Raw genomic sequence first — 15,734 nt, forward strand, 5'->3', positions numbered from 1 at the left:
CTAAAGTGGGCAGATATCTGGGAAGTTCTAGAGTAGAATGTCTCATCCTGGTAGTGGAGGCAGAGGAATTGGGAGTAAGGGAGGCTGGGAGGAGTGGGTGTAGCCAAGGTAATTGTGGGTTTGAAATGAATGTCAGTGGCGAGTCAGTCACCGGAGATGGACAGGTCCAGGAAGGGGAGGGAGGTGTTATAGATGGTTCAGGTGAACTTGAGGGGGCTGTGGAAGGTGTTGGCGAAGTTGATAAACTGTTGGAGCATCTTGTGGGAGCATGAGGCAGCACCGATACAGAGATCAATATAGCAGAGGAAGAGGTGAGAGATGGTGCCGGTGTAGTTGTTGAAGAGGGGCTCTTCCATGAATCCTACAAAGAATCGGGCATAGCTCGGACCCATGCAGATGTCCAAGGCCACCCCTTTGGTTTGCAGGAAGTGGGAGGAATCAAAGGTAAAATTGTTGAGGGTGAGGACCAATTCCACCAAGAAGAGGAAGAAGCGGAGGGTTTTTATGCTATCTTTGTTGGGGATACAGGGACTGTGCGTCCATGGTGAAGATGAGGTGTTGGGGGCCAGGGAATTGAAAGTTTTGGAAAAGGTGGTGGGCATGGGTTGTGTCCCAAATGTAGATAGGGAGTTCCTGGACCAAAGGGGAAAGAACGGAGTCAAGGTAGGAGATGAGCTTGGTGGGGCAGCAGCAGGCAGAGACAGTGGGTCAACAGCAGCAGTTGGATTTATGGATCTTGGGTCGGAGATAGAAACGGGTGGTATAAGGTTGGGGAACTATGAGGTTAGAGGCTGTGGACAAGAGCTCTCCTGAGGTGTTGAGGTTGTTGATGGTCTGGGAGATGTTGGCTTGGTGATCAGAGGTGCGTTCGTGATCGAGGGGATGGTAGGAAGTGGTGTCAGAGTTGGCACCTAGCCTCAGTGATGTAGAAGTCAGTTCGCCATAGTACCACTGCACCCCACCCCTTGTCGGCAGGTTTAATGGTGAGGTTCAGGTTGGAGCAAAGGGAGCGGAGGGTTTTGCGTTCCGATGGGGAGAGGGTGGAGTAACTGAGAAGGATGGAGAAATCCAAACGATTGACGTCGTGGGGCAGTTGGAGATGAAGAGGGCAAGGAAGAGTAGGAGGTTGAGAGGGGGTGTCTAGGAGGATGGAGTTTGCTGGATGTGGGAGATGGGATCGTCAGAAGGTGGGTTGGATTCTCGTTTAAAGAAATAGGTGTGGAGGCGGAAGCAGTGGAAAAAGAGCTCAACATGGAGGCGTGCATGGAATTTGTTCATGTGTGGGCCCACGGGAATGAAGGTGAGTCCTTTGTCGAGGACTGACCTTTCAGCTTCAGTGAGGGGGAGGTCTGGTGAATACCCTGCAGGGCTTGGGGCCGTGGCTGGGTGTTGAGCTGGAGTTAGGAGCAGGGATGGAGATTACAGCTAGAGCGAGGGTGTGTACAGGAGCGGGCACACAGGCACAAGAAGAAGTAATGACTTCGTCGGCAGCCATCACATGGTTGTCCCACCCCATAAAGATGTTCAGCCCATCTTATCCAGATGTTCTCCCTGGGCTTTTGTTTTTATTCACATATGCTATCACAGCTTGGTATTGGGTATATTGCCAGGTACCTTCAGGCAACACTCAAATGGAAGGTATAAACATTCAGGGAGCAAGGAAGGAACAGGAATACCACACAAACAAGGCCACCTCTTCCTTTATTATTGAGGTTCAGCAGAAAAATACAAACATTCTAACATAATTGGTAAACATCACTTAATAGATAAATATAAAACAATCACATGAGAACTAGCAGCAGCAAAAAAGGATTTGAAATCAACTTCATCTTTATACAATTAGGCAAGAATTTCATAACCAAGGGAGTGGCTTTAACAGATGGAGGGCACCAGTAAGACAGCTGTGAACTGTGTCTCAGCCCAGCAATGGTCTCTTGTAGCTACTTAGCATCTCCACAGGTCTTCTTGTCTCTGAAGAACTGTAACCCAAAGCATAAGAAATGGAGACTTGTTAAACATTTCACGTAATACTCTTCTTCAAACCAAGTGATTGTATTAAAGGACTATCATTTTTGAGATTAATGTTACATCATTCACTCTCCACAGTTCATTGGGAGTGATAATCTCACTGTCCCACTGCAAGTTGACTGGAGTTAAATGTAACATCTCACCTTTCCAATGGCTCCAAGGGCAGGTCCAAATGAAGCTTCTGCTTGTGTACGTGCTCTGATCCAAGTTGGCAGTTTGCTAAGGATGTTGGGCCGGGTGTAGCGATGATCCAAAAGGACAATAGAGGCATAGTCCTCACGGTGGCGAATGGCTCGCCCTACAAACAGCACAGTGCATAAACAACAGGAATCTTTGCCCTCAAGGGCAATTAGGGATGGGCAATAAATACTGGCCTGGCCAGCTACATCCCCCCGATTGAATTAAAAAAGGTTTCTTACAACCGTACTACACAAGTCATACGTTGTGGGAACTGCGAGACAGCACAAAGCACTTTCTCTCCACAGATGACTGCTGCTCCTTTCAAGCCTGTAAACCATTTCAATTGGTCCGTTGCTAATATTAATAGACTGCAATAGTGACTGGTAAGAATCAAAAGTCAATAGATTCACTCTTCCCAATGCTTTGTTGAAGGAAAATGGGGCTATTTTTCAGGCCTAGATTGGAGAAAGTCAGACAGTACAGGGACAGTAAAAGAGTTGAGAATGGTGGAGTAAGACTGGTATACACAAGTATGGTCAGTGCACACTTGGAAATATACCTGCCCATGCCCCCACACCCAATGACTGCTGATGAAGATAAGGCAAAGGAGGAAACCAAGAATAGATCTTCGGGGGATAGGGAATGTAACACTGCAGGGATCTGAGGCCAGGTTGGTAATCTCCTGGATAAGATCGATTATATAGTCGACAAAGGGAAGTCTGTCTTCAGAAGCTGCACAGTGGATGGATGGTACTAGAGGAGAAGAGTGTGGGTCACCAGGATGATGGTTACAGAGGATATGAAGAGGATAAGGAGGGATTCTGCACTAATGTCGCAGTTAATATATCAGGATGTGTACTTAAAAATTACCATAACCTCACCGCTCCCTTCACTCAGTCTCACTGTGAACTCAATCTCACCATGACCTCACTGTACCCATTGCTCAGTCTAAAAATTACCACAAAGTTTCATGTCTATCACCTTCACAGTAGTATGTTGGTGTAAGTAACTTCTGAACTACAGTCCTTAACCCTATGGGGATGCTGCACAGACACCTACCTATTGACTGGTTAACAGCTTTCATGCAGAGATTTTCTACGAGAAGTTTTCCTGGAGTCTTCCCATCAGTTTTTGGCTGGAGAATTAAAATACAAAAAAGTGAATAAGAAAGATACTTCACATGTTCACAGGCCTAGAGCAAATTACAAGCCATTTACCCAGTTCATAAATCATATTACAAACACCACTCCTGGTCTCATCCACTCTCCACAAACACCACTCCTGGAGCAGCCCACGTTATTCCGTTTTCCTGAATCTGGATTACATTACAAGCACCAACTGAAGCCTGCCCATGTTCTAGATGGAAAACAACTGGCTGCTAAAGAAAATCCAAGACAAAGTTGGATGGTGTAATTAAATCGAAGGACAAAAGTTTGCGTTGTTACATTTGTTAAATAGAGGAAAACTGCAGTCTGCTGCTTTCAAAGAGAATTGATTATTTACAATTTGGAAAATTATGTTGCATTTACATTGTGCCTTTCATGGCCAATTGAGTCCCAAAGCCTTTTACAACAATGTAAAAAACACAGCAGCTAATGTGAGCACAGCAAGGTCTGGGAAACAAAAGTGAGGTAACTAGATATTGTGCTTTGTGATGTTGATGTAGGAATAAAGACTGGCCAGGACAACTAGGAAAGACTCCCTTATCCTACTTCAAAACTTAAGACCTCATTTGTCCTCTTGGATGAACATAAGACTCATGCATCTGTGACAGTCATCTCCCCAGCAGGGCCAGACACACTTGGCTGAACTGATCAAACCAAGACATTCCTTTTATTCTCTCGCTCCCTGTATAGTAAAGTAATGTACAGAATTCTCATAGAACTGGGAAATCCAGCAGCTTTTAAAGGGCTGCTGCAATATGAGGTATACAGCAACACCTCTGGAATAGAAAATCCACTCTCCCAGCATATTGGAAAGGAAGTAGTGTTGTCCACATTTGAGGACATTCCACTAACTCTCTGCCTTGCCCTGAAAGAAGACTAGAAAGATTTGTATTGCATTGAGGATGGTTAACACTTCCACATTTAGTACAAAATCAAAATACAGCAGATGCTGATAATCTGAAAGATAAAGTGAAAATGCTGAAAATCAGCATTGCTCCATAGATGCTGCCTGACCTATTGGGAATGCTATAATTTTCAATTGTCATTCCACAGTTAATGGAGATTTTCAGAAGACCCTGTTTCAGAAGGTACATTTCCTGCAATTCCTATTCACACAGATCAAAGCAGCATGAGAATAGGCATCAGGGATAGAGTTAACAGAGCAGAGTGATCAGTTCCACCAGGGCCAACAAACTGAACCTTCATATAAACATGCTTATATGTTTTGCATAAGGTTAGTCTGATGTCACCATTCTCCTACTGCCTCCAAAGGAATTTAATCAATCCTTTAGTCAAAGGGAATTTGCATCACAGAAGCTGCAAGGCACAATGATACTTTGCACACAGCCGTTTCAAATTCAATTCTCACCCACATTATCACTGGCGCAAACAACATGCAAGAGAAGGTAGGAGTGACTCTGAATCCTAAAGGAGCCTGGCATCTAGGATGGTGTGAGCAAATGCGTTCTTCCTACAGATAGCAACAATGGAGGTACTCTAACCATGGAATCACAGGAACTAGAGATAAAAAGAGTTTGAAGGTGGCTCTCTCTGTTACTTGTTATTGGCGAAAGTGAACAGGCTGGTGGGAGAGAGGAGGGAATGGAAAGGGGAACACACAGTTGTATGAAGTATTACAATAGATTTAACTCAAATGACGACTGTGGGAATGTATAAACATTGGGAGGAGAGACATAGCAGCGTGTTGAGTTTCCCTGTCACAGACCATCTTTTTAACAGGGTTCATGCTTCTAACTGAAAACACAAGTTAATGTATCGAAGTAAGATCTTGTCACATGTGCTACACCCAAAGGCCAGTCTCACTGGCTGCTGATGCTTCATCCTGGACTGTTTTTGTGCCAGTTTTTAATCCATGCTGATTTGTCAGCAATTCTACTCTCAGAGGCAGGGTGAGGACACAGGTCCCCAAAGCACCTCAGCTGGAACAGGAATGGAGCCTGTGCTGTTCATGTGATTCCGAATCATACATTAGACATCTACATAAACACTGGGCCACACAGGTAACAAATGCAGGGCGAGACTGGATCTGGAATGGGCTTCCACGTAAAAACTGAGGACATCGACATCTACACACAGTACATGTATGTAGTGCTGTCAATATCTGGATTATGAAGCAAGTTAAATTCAGGCGCAGCCACAACATACCAGGGTCTTGTCCAGATAAGCCATTTTCTCCTGGAGCTCTGGTGAATTGATATTAGGAAACGGCATTCCGACCATTACCACACACCTGTAACAAAACATAGCCGTGACATGATGGACAAAGACTGGTTCGAGGTAAATACAGATCAAGGAAACAGCTGGGATCCTGCCATTTCCAATCTGTGTAAATAACCTTGGATGCTAAAACAATTCCAAATTGATGTTCCAAAGGGAACTAAAGTAAGATCAACAAACTTGATCAAGTGCTGCTCCTTGATCAAGGAATCCTGCAACATTTATGCACCAAATCCCATTCACCCATGGCATTTATGCTCATTCAGCTACACTGGCAATCCTCACCAGCATTTTTATGTACTTCCCCAGTCTCGCCCCTAACTGTACCTGGAACCTCCTTCAGCTTGCCAGATCTTTGTTCTTATCATTTGTCCCGATATCTTTCTGGCATGTTGCCAAATTTTGTCCAATAATATTTCTGTGAAATGGCGACATTAAGTGCACTGTAAATTCGTAAGTTACTGTTGTAATACAAAATGAACAAATAGCAATGATAATTTCTAATAATAAATGTAAAGAATGATACTCTGGCAGTAAATTCCACATAGTCACTTGATAACAAGTCTGGAGTTATGCCTGAACCTGATGAGGCATTAATTAGATAGCTCTCCACACCACTGAGTTCTGATCACGCCACATTCTGTCTAGGCTGTAAATGCTGGGAAACAAACGACATGAGTTTTTCCAAGCGTAAAGGGGATTTAAGAGGCGTCAGTTAGTCTGGATCAACAGTACACAGGAGGTGAGGAAATGGCTAATTGTCCAAGAACCCTGAATTTTACTTCAAGTCATATCAGCTGGACCAAGGGACATTTATTAAATGGAGAAAAAGTCAACTTAAAGCAGATTTTCTCAGTGAGAAATGTGATTAAAACTTTACTGGACAAGGTAGGGAAGACAGAGGCACCAGGCAGACATCTGGGCAATAAGGAAGGAAACATGGGAGCAGGTTTCTCAGCCCCTCCAGTGTGTGTCATTATTTAAGCGGACTATGCCTGATCTGCATCCTAGCTCCAACAACTTGCCTTGGCTTCATTTCTTTAATACCCTTGTCTAACAAACATCTATAAATCTTGGTTTGTAATTTTTATTTGGCTCCTGTTGTTGCCAGCCAGAATTCCAGAGAAGAAGCGTTTCCTGAAACAACACTGAATGGGCTAGCTCTAAATTAAATTTATACAAACATAAGAACAAGGAACACAAACAGGCCACTCGGCCCTTTCAGCCTGCTCCCCCACTCAATAAGATCATGGCTGATCTGATTTTAACCGCAACTCTATATTCCTGCATATCCCCGATAATCTTTCATTCCTTTAAAGTTTTGGCAAAGATCTGTAGCTCGGGTTGTGGGTGAAGTTGTTGACTTGCTCGCCAAGCTGGCTTGTTTTTGTTCAGACGTTTTGTCACCGTGCTAGGTGACATCATCAATGAAGCCTCCAATGAAACGATGTTGTTCTATTCCACTTGGAATTTATAATGTCTGGTCCGTTATGGTAAGTAGTGTCATCTCTGGTCTTGATCTATATGGGTTTGTATATGGGGTCCAATTCTATATGTTTGTTGATTGAAGTATGGGTGGAGAACCATGCCTCTAGGAATTCCCGTGCCTGTCTGTGTTTGGCTTGGATTACTATGGTTACCTTGTCCCAGTTAAACTGATGGCCTTCATTGTCTGAGTGTACCGATATTAAGGAGAGTTTGTCGTGCCGTTTTGCTGCTAGTTGATGTTCATGTATTCTGATGGCTACTTTTCCTTCCTGTCTGTCCGATGTAATGTTTGTGGCAGTCGTTGCATGGAATTTTGTAAACTACATTGGTTCTGCATGTTGTGGGAATGGGGTCTTTAATCCTTGTGAGTGTTTGTTGCAGCGTGGCTGTGGGCTTCCGGACCACCATAATTCCTAGTGGTCTTAGGAGCCCTGACAGGAACTGACAACAAGACAACTTTGACCCTTCTAAACACTAGAGGATACAGACCTAGTCTGTCTAGCCTCTCGCATCAGGCAATGTGCACATTCCAGGGATTAATCTAGTAAACCTTCTCTGAACTGTTGCCAACACATTAACATCCTCCTCAAGTAGTGGCCAGTAGTGTATACAATACTCCAGATGCAGTCTCACCAATGCCCTATATAACTGAAGCATTACCTCCCTATTCTTGTATTCAATTCCCCGCACAATAAACCATAACATTCTATTAGCTTTCCTGGTTAATTACTGTGCCTGCACACTAACCTTCTGTGATTCATTCACTGTACTAAGTCACCTAGATCTCTCTGCATCTCAGAGCTCTGCAACTTCTAACTATTTAGATAATATGCTTTATTTTCCTTCCTGCCAAAATGGACAATTTCACACCACCCTACATTGTACTGCATTTGCAGATCTTTGCCTGCTCATTTAACCTATCTGTATTCCTTTGCAGGCTCCTTAGGCCCTCTGCACAATTCAGTTTCCTACCTATCTTTGTGTCATCAGCAAATTTGATTACCATATCCTTGATCTCTTCACCCAAATCATTTACATAATTTATAAAAAGAGTCCAGGTCCCAGCACTGAGCCCTATAGAACATAGAACATAGAACATTACAGCGCAGTACAGGCCCTTCGGCCCTCGATGTTGCACCGACCTGTGAAACCAATCTGAAGCCCATCTAACCTAAACTATTCCATTATCATCCATATGTTTATCCAATGACCATTTAAATGCCCTTAAAGTGGGCGAGTCTACTATTTTTGCAGGCAGGGCATTCCACGCCCTTACTACTCTCTGAGTAAAGAACCTACCTCTGACATCTGTCTTATAGCTATCACCCCTCAATTTAAAGCTATGTCCCCTCGTGCTAGCCATCAACATCCGAGGAAAAAGGCTCCCACTGTCCACCCTATCTAATCCTCTAATCATCTTGTATGTCTCTATCAAGTCACCTCTTAACCTTCTTCTCTCTCACGAAAACAGCCTCAAAACCCTCAGCCTTTCCTCATAAGACCTTCCCTCCATACCAGGCAACATCCTGGTAAATCTCCTCTGCACCCTTTCCAATGCTTCCACATCCTTCCTATAATGCGGTGACCAGAACTGTACGCAATACTCCAAGTGCGGCCGCACCAGAGTTTTGTACAGCTGCAACATGACCTCATGGCTCCGAAACTCAATCCCTCTACCAATAAAACCTAATATACTGTATGCCTTCTTAACAACGCTATCAACCTGGGTGGCAACTTTCAGTGAACTATGGCACACCACTCTTAATTCTTGCCGGCCTGAAAAAGACCAGCTTATTCCTACTCTCTGCTTCATGTTACCAGGCAAATCTCTATCCATGCCAATCTGCCTACATCATGAGCTTTTATTGTCTGCAATAGCCTTTGATGTGGCACCTTACTAAATTACTTCTGGATATCAAGAAGTACAATACTCACTTTGGAATTTACATTGCCAACCAAACAGCTTGTTCTTAGCCACTCTTCAAAATCTTTTACAGCACATTAAAGACATCAATTAGATCACTCGGTAATGCTGTATATTGAAGGGAAATTTGCAAGCTGGTTTTTGATGATTGGTCCACTCAGATCGACCACCCTACCCCATCCCTGTACCCCTACATTTCCCACAGCTAACCCACCCAGCCTACACATACCTGGACAATATGGGCAATTTACTATGGCCATTCCACCTAGGGAATGCAGGAGGAAACCGGCGCATCTGAAGGAAACCCATGCAGAAACAGGGAGAATGTACAAATTCCACACAATCGCCCAAGGCTGGAATTGAACAGAGGTCCCTGACGCTGTGAGGTAGCGGTGATAATCAATGAGCCACTGTGCCATCCTATTTAATGCTGCATCCTCTCAAAGGCTTTTTAATTTTTATTCTGCTGTCCAGAAATGAATGCAGTTCTTTTAAATGGGAGGCTAATCAGAGCTTTATGTAACTAACATAATCATAAGCATTTTCAATTCCAGTCCTCTTGAGATATTAGCCTGTTTTTTAAAATCAAATTCACATTGTTCCACTAGGGCTATGGAGATTGGGACTAGCTGGGTTGCTCTTTTGGGAGCCAACACAGACACAATAGGTCAAATGGCCTCTTTCTGTTTTGTAAAGTTCTGTGATTGTAAATGACAACTTTGGTACTTTCACTTCTAACTTTCTCTTTTCGTCCAGCTTCTTACCAATTAGAAAATACTCTAAGATGGCATTCTGTGCGTCAAATTAGAGCACTTCATAATTCTCCACAAGTAAATTCTGTCTGAGGACCCTTCTGAGGAAGGGTCACCGGACCCGAAACATTAACTCTGTTTTCTCCTCCACAGATGCTGCCAGACCTGCTGAGCTTTTCCAGCAACTTTGTTTTCATTCCTGATTTACAGCATCCGCAGTTCTTTTGGTTTTTATTTAACGAGTAAATTCTGCCATTGTTTCACCAACTCAACTTGCCCCATGACAACTTTCTGCCCATTTTACATGTCTTACTGTGTCACCCCAGGTAAATGACAGAACAGGAGATCCAAGTCTGTTGACCACCAAGTCATTTATAAACACAATGATGATGGTCAACAGAAGAGTTGGGGACTAGACAGGAGCATCCATAGAACAAAGAACAAAGAAAATTACAGCACAGGAACAGGGCCTTCGGCCCACCAAGCCTACGCCAATCCAGATCCTCTATCTAAACCTGTTGCCTATTTTCCAAGAATCTGTATCCCTCTGCTCCCTGCCCATTCATGTATCTGTCTAGATACATCTTAAATGATGCTATTGTGCCCGCCTCTACCACCTCTGCTGGCAACACGTTCCAGGCACCTACCACCCTCTGCCTAAAGAACTTTCCACGCATATCTCCCTTAAACTTTTTCCCTCTCACCTTGAAATCGTGACCCCTAGTAATTGAGTCCCCCACTCTGGGAAAAAGCTTCTTTCTATCCACCCTGTCTATACCTCCCATGATTTTGTAGACCTCAATCAGGTCCCCCCTCAACCTCCGTCTTTCTAATGTAAATAATCCTAATCTACTCAACCTCTCTTCGTAGCTAGCGCCCTCCATACCAGGCAACATCCTGGTGAACCTCCTCTGTACCCTCTCCAAAGCATCCACATCCTTTTGGTAATGTGGCGACCGGAACTGTACGCAGTATTCCAAATGTGGTCGAACATGACCTGCCAACTCTTGTACTCAATATCCCGTCCGATAAATGAAAGCATGCCGTATGCCTTCTTGACCACTCTATCGACCTGCGTTGCCACCTTCAGGGTACAATGGACCTGAACACCCAGATCTCTCTGTGCATCAATTTTCCCCAGGGCTTTTCCATTTACCATATAGTTTGCTCTTGAATTGGATCTTCCAAAATGCATCACCTCGGTGGACAGGAAAATGTCTATGAATATTATTTGTATGGTCCTCCAGGAGACATTTGATTAAATCCCTCATAGAGAATTAAGGAATTGGAGGGTCAAATTTCAGTAGCACATATGTGATGGGAGAGTGGAACTTCAATAAGGAAACTGGATTCTATAGGGCTGAATTACTTATTTCCTTTGAAAGTATGTGCAACTTGGTGTTAATAGCTTAGTGGAACTATCACTGGACTATTAATCCAGATAGCCAGGAAACATTTTGGGGACCCAAGTTCGAATCCTGCCACAGCAGATGTTGGAATTTGAATTCAATAAATATTTGGAATTGAGTCTAATGATGACCATGAAACCATTTTCAGTTGTTGGAAACAAACCCATCTGGTTCACTAACGTCCTTTGGGGAAGGAAAATGCCATCCTTACCTGGTCTGGCCTACATGTGACTCCAGACCCACAGCAATGTGGTTGACTCTGAACTGCCCTCTGGGATTAGGAATGGGCAATAGCCAGTAACACCCTCATCCCATGAATCAATTTTAAAAAATCGCGATATTAATTATCCAGAACAAAACCAATTTTATTTTACAAAGCCTTCATGAGTTTTGAGTGGGAGCCAATGCTAGTCAGCGAGCGATGGGTGAACAGTTAAGAATAAGTATGAAGTTTTGGATGGTCTTAAATTTCCAAAATAGAATGTGGGAGAGCAGCCAAGAGTTTCTGCTGAGGCAAGGGCCAAGTTAGGTGAGGTAATGAAGCTGGAAATAGGCAATCTTGGTGATGGCATGGATAACTGATTGGAAATGTAAGACTGCGCACTCTTTCATGGACTTTAATGCGTAAACATTTATTCAAACTTCAGGATTATGTAGCAAGGCCAGAACACTTTTTTCCGGTAAAACTGAAGCGGTGAATGCTGTAGTTGTTTTTTTCCCCACAGATTGGACAATTTTAAGTAAACAAACTCAAGAATGTCGAGATCTGGCCCTGAGGGTCATGAATGATTTAACAAAGAGAATCGGTAGAACGTCACTGGACTGTGAAAATTTAAGTATGGTGGCTAACAGAAAGATGATCTTTTATCTCATGGTTTACGCAAAGAATCCAAATATCTTCGGGGAGGCGATGACCTAGTGGTATTATTGCTGGACTGTTAATCCAGAGACCCAGATAACGTTTCAGGGACCCGGGTTCGAATCCCGCCATGGCAGATGGTGGGATTTGAATTCAACAAAATATCTGGAATTAAGAATCTAATGATGACCATGAATCCATTGTCGATTGTCAGAAAAACCCATCTGGTTCACAAATGTCCTTTAGGGAACAAAAATGCCATCCTTACCTGGTCAGGCCTACACATGTACTCCAGACCCACAGCAATGTGGTTGACTCTTAATTGCCCTCTGGGCAATTAGGGATGGGCAATAAATGCTGCCTGGCCAGCAACACCCTCATCCCATGAATGAATAAAGAAGAGAAAAATACGAAGTCTTTGCTTAAGCTTAAAGTGAAGAGGTAGACCCGTGCAAGCTTTATGTGTATTCCAGGATTACCGTGTGACAGTGTCTATCATTTGCTGAGTTTCAAATCAAAGAATGTCATTACAGAAATCTTTGTCTCAAGTTGTCCATGTTTCTGAACTCCAGACACCAAGTAAAACCTTGCAAAACTTACCTCAATCTTAAACAGGACATCAAGTGGTAGGGATGGACCAAAATGAACACAAGCAAAATAATAATGATATAAATAATGGCACCAGAGACTAATCCCCAGGCCCAGAAATCCACTATTGCAGGATTTGAAGATAGGTAGAGAACAATGCAGATGCCTAAAGTTGTCTCCACCTGGCAACTATTCCTTTCAATTAGAAACTTCCAAAGAATAGGTTCATCACACCTGACATATTTGAAGTGGTGACTAAAGTGGTGGACAGGAAAATGTCTATGACTATTACTTGTATGGTCTTCCAGGAGACATTTGATTAACTCCCTCAAAAAAAGAGGCTCCTTGTTAAAAGTTGCAGCTTGTTGAAGTGAAGGCAAATTAGCTGAGTGGCAGGAGACCAAGATTAAGGTTAATGGGAACATACTGTGATTGGCAGCATGGGACTGCAATTAAATGATAAAAGATGGGATAGAAAGACTCATGTGCAAGTTTATCGTTGACACAAAGAGGCATTAGGAGAATAGCTGCTAAGATTCTGTAGTATTAATAGATAAGTGAATAGAAAGAAACTGCGATAAATGAATTTCAATATAGGCCAGTGAGTTCATCCATTTCAGACCCTAACAAGGATAAATCAAATACATTTCTAGTTGTTTGGGAAGACAACAGTTCCTGGGTTTCTGCTCTTAATTCTTGAATAACATGCCTGCTAAAGAAATGCATGTTGCACTGTTACTCAGCAAGTACAGGACTGGACTTGGTGACAACAAACTCCTTGATTAAACAACTAATTGAGTCGACAAAGCTCATACATAGTTAGTGGCTGTATTCATGGAAGCAGTGGGTTGGGTTGGTAAACAGTGGACTGGGGGAAGAAAGCAGGGTCTGGCCATTTCCTTTATGTTAAATCATATGGAGGGTGTTGAGAACTTGAAATTGAGGCCCTGAACTGATCAGGGAGATTGGCCCATCATACAGTGAATGCACCCTGCTGGTCACACAGCAAGGGAGCACCTTCTATTAGCACTCCTTGAGATTTGTAATGAAAATACAGCAGCAGCAAGGTGACAGGTTCTTGGCCTTTGGCAGTCTGCATTAGTGTTGATCTGGATTTGAGACGAATAACCATGATTCCTCGATCAGTTGTGTGACTAAGTCTATTCTTCCCATGCACCAAACATTGGAATAGTCAGGGTCTCATTTATAAACTCCGAGGTCAGGAAGATCTGTTGTAAAGCACTTTATGAAAAGTATGGTCTTCCCATCAGTCTCTGTGACAGACTGTCAGACCTGGTATTGCCCCGGATTCATGCAAGTCTGTCATGATACCTCAGAGACACTAACTCTGACTGACAAGTCACTTTCTAGAGACACATGGCAAGCCTGCTAATCTATTGCTTCACACACCAACATTCGCATTGAATCCCACAATGGTTAGTCCATTTAAGCCAATTTTGGTTCACTCGGGGCAGGAGGGAGGCAAAATCCAACGCTGTACCAGCAACATTTCAAAGTGGTCTGGACAAAACCCAACTCAGAGGAACTTTGGAGCAATCAAATTATGAATTCCTACCTGCCCAGGTCATCTGAGAAGTTGATGCCTTCACTCATTTTTCCCCCAACCACAGAGAAGAGCAGGCCCCCGGTGACTAGGCCTGGAGAGCGACTCGAATGCTGCAGGACACCAGAAAATAAAGTAACTACTGCAGCCAAAGTTCCAAATATTAACCCCTTATCATCAATAACATGGATCAATCTGCTTCTTCTCAGTCTTTGTTCCTGTCCAATCATATCAATGACCTGGAACCCTATTGTTATGTATGTAGTTGAGGGTGCTGCTCCTTTAAGAGAGCTGGTCAGGTGACCTGATGGAGGGCAAAAGCTTGGGCTGTCTACAACAGGCTGTGGAAGTATCAGCATCATGAATAGGGATGTTCCTGTTCAGATCTACCATTTGTCTACCTGGTATATAAAACCTGGTTCCAAAGGAAGTACCAATATAGCACTTATCATCTCAAGCAACTTGAATCATGACTGACTTTGGGGCAGGTGATGGCGTAGTGTTATTATCTATTAATCCAGAAGCCCAGATGGTGAGATTTGAACTCAAGAAAGAAAAAAATCCTGAAATTAAGAGTCTAATGCTCACCATAAAACCATTGCTCATTGTTGACAAAACCCATCTGGTTCACTAATGTTCTTTAGGGAAGGAAATTTGTAACCTATCTGGACAGCTACATGTCGCTCCAACCCACAGCAATGCAGTTGATGCTTAAGCAATTAGGGATGGGCAATAAATGCTGGCCCAGCCTGTGATTCCCACATCCAGTGAATGAATCTTGCAAAACAAGAATACAAACTTTTCTTTGTAGGTGCTGATTCTCATTCTGGGGTATAGGTCAGCCCATTGGTACCTTGCCCAGATTGTCCAATTGTGAGAGTAAGAGTTACTGCCCAGTCTTGTCCTCAAACAGCATCTACACTCCTGCTACATACCTGGATACACCTAGAGTATTCGGACAGCACCTGCTCCACTTGATTGGCATTTTTTGGTTCCTGGAATATCTACAGCATCAAATTAAAGCATAAAAGTAGGTTAGGTAACAGAAACCACTTCCAAAGTCAAATATTGATCCAGCCAGAATCAAAGTAATTCACATAGCAACAAGTACAGCGCAGATCTGGTGTGATTACAAACTAAACAATGGGTCTGAGATTCGCATTCAGCAAAGACAAAGCAGACCGCTCTCCCACACTGCCATCCCAACGTCACATTTTCACACTCATTCTCTGCTCTGGCACCACATTTCCACATCCACTCCCCAACAGACAAAGCATCCCCACTCTACACTATACTTGTATGGACATCTTAGTGTTCAGTTTGTTACCTAAACAATTTACAGCCTTCAATTCAAAGCTGGTTTTCACTTGATATCAGTCACCATCAGTAACAATAAGAGACTGCATTGACAGCTATTGGGTAGGGGAGAATGAAAACTTGGCTGAAGAGTAAGTTCAGGGAGACAATTCCTGAGGGGACTGAAGGTTCTTCCATCAAGGCAAGTTGTGATTGTGATTGGGGGGGGGGGGGGGGGGGGG

The 15,734-nt window shown here is 43.3% G+C and overlaps 1 protein-coding gene across 3 annotated transcripts in view; it reads right to left on the reverse strand.

The window, feature by feature from the left end:
• Nucleotides 1-401: 401 nt before the first annotated feature.
• Nucleotides 402-15,734, reverse strand: part of ddx11 (DEAD/H (Asp-Glu-Ala-Asp/His) box helicase 11) — a 78,018-nt gene continuing 62,685 nt past the window's right edge. For all 3 annotated transcript variants that reach the window (XM_048607603.1, XM_048607601.1, XM_048607602.1), the window contains 6 exons: nt 15,132-15,200; nt 14,209-14,309; nt 5,541-5,625; nt 3,268-3,343; nt 2,172-2,326; nt 402-1,979 (listed from right to left, as the gene is read on the reverse strand). In XM_048607603.1, coding sequence (XP_048463560.1) covers nt 1,941-1,979; nt 2,172-2,326; nt 3,268-3,343; nt 5,541-5,625; nt 14,209-14,309; nt 15,132-15,200 — 525 coding nt within the window. In that variant the 3' untranslated portion in view covers nt 402-1,940. The remainder of the gene's footprint in view (nt 1,980-2,171; nt 2,327-3,267; nt 3,344-5,540; nt 5,626-14,208; nt 14,310-15,131; nt 15,201-15,734) is intronic.

The sequence above is a fragment of the Rhincodon typus genome, chromosome 18 (assembly GCF_021869965.1).
Source record: "Rhincodon typus isolate 14 chromosome 18, sRhiTyp1.1, whole genome shotgun sequence".
NCBI lineage: Eukaryota > Metazoa > Chordata > Chondrichthyes > Orectolobiformes > Rhincodontidae > Rhincodon > Rhincodon typus.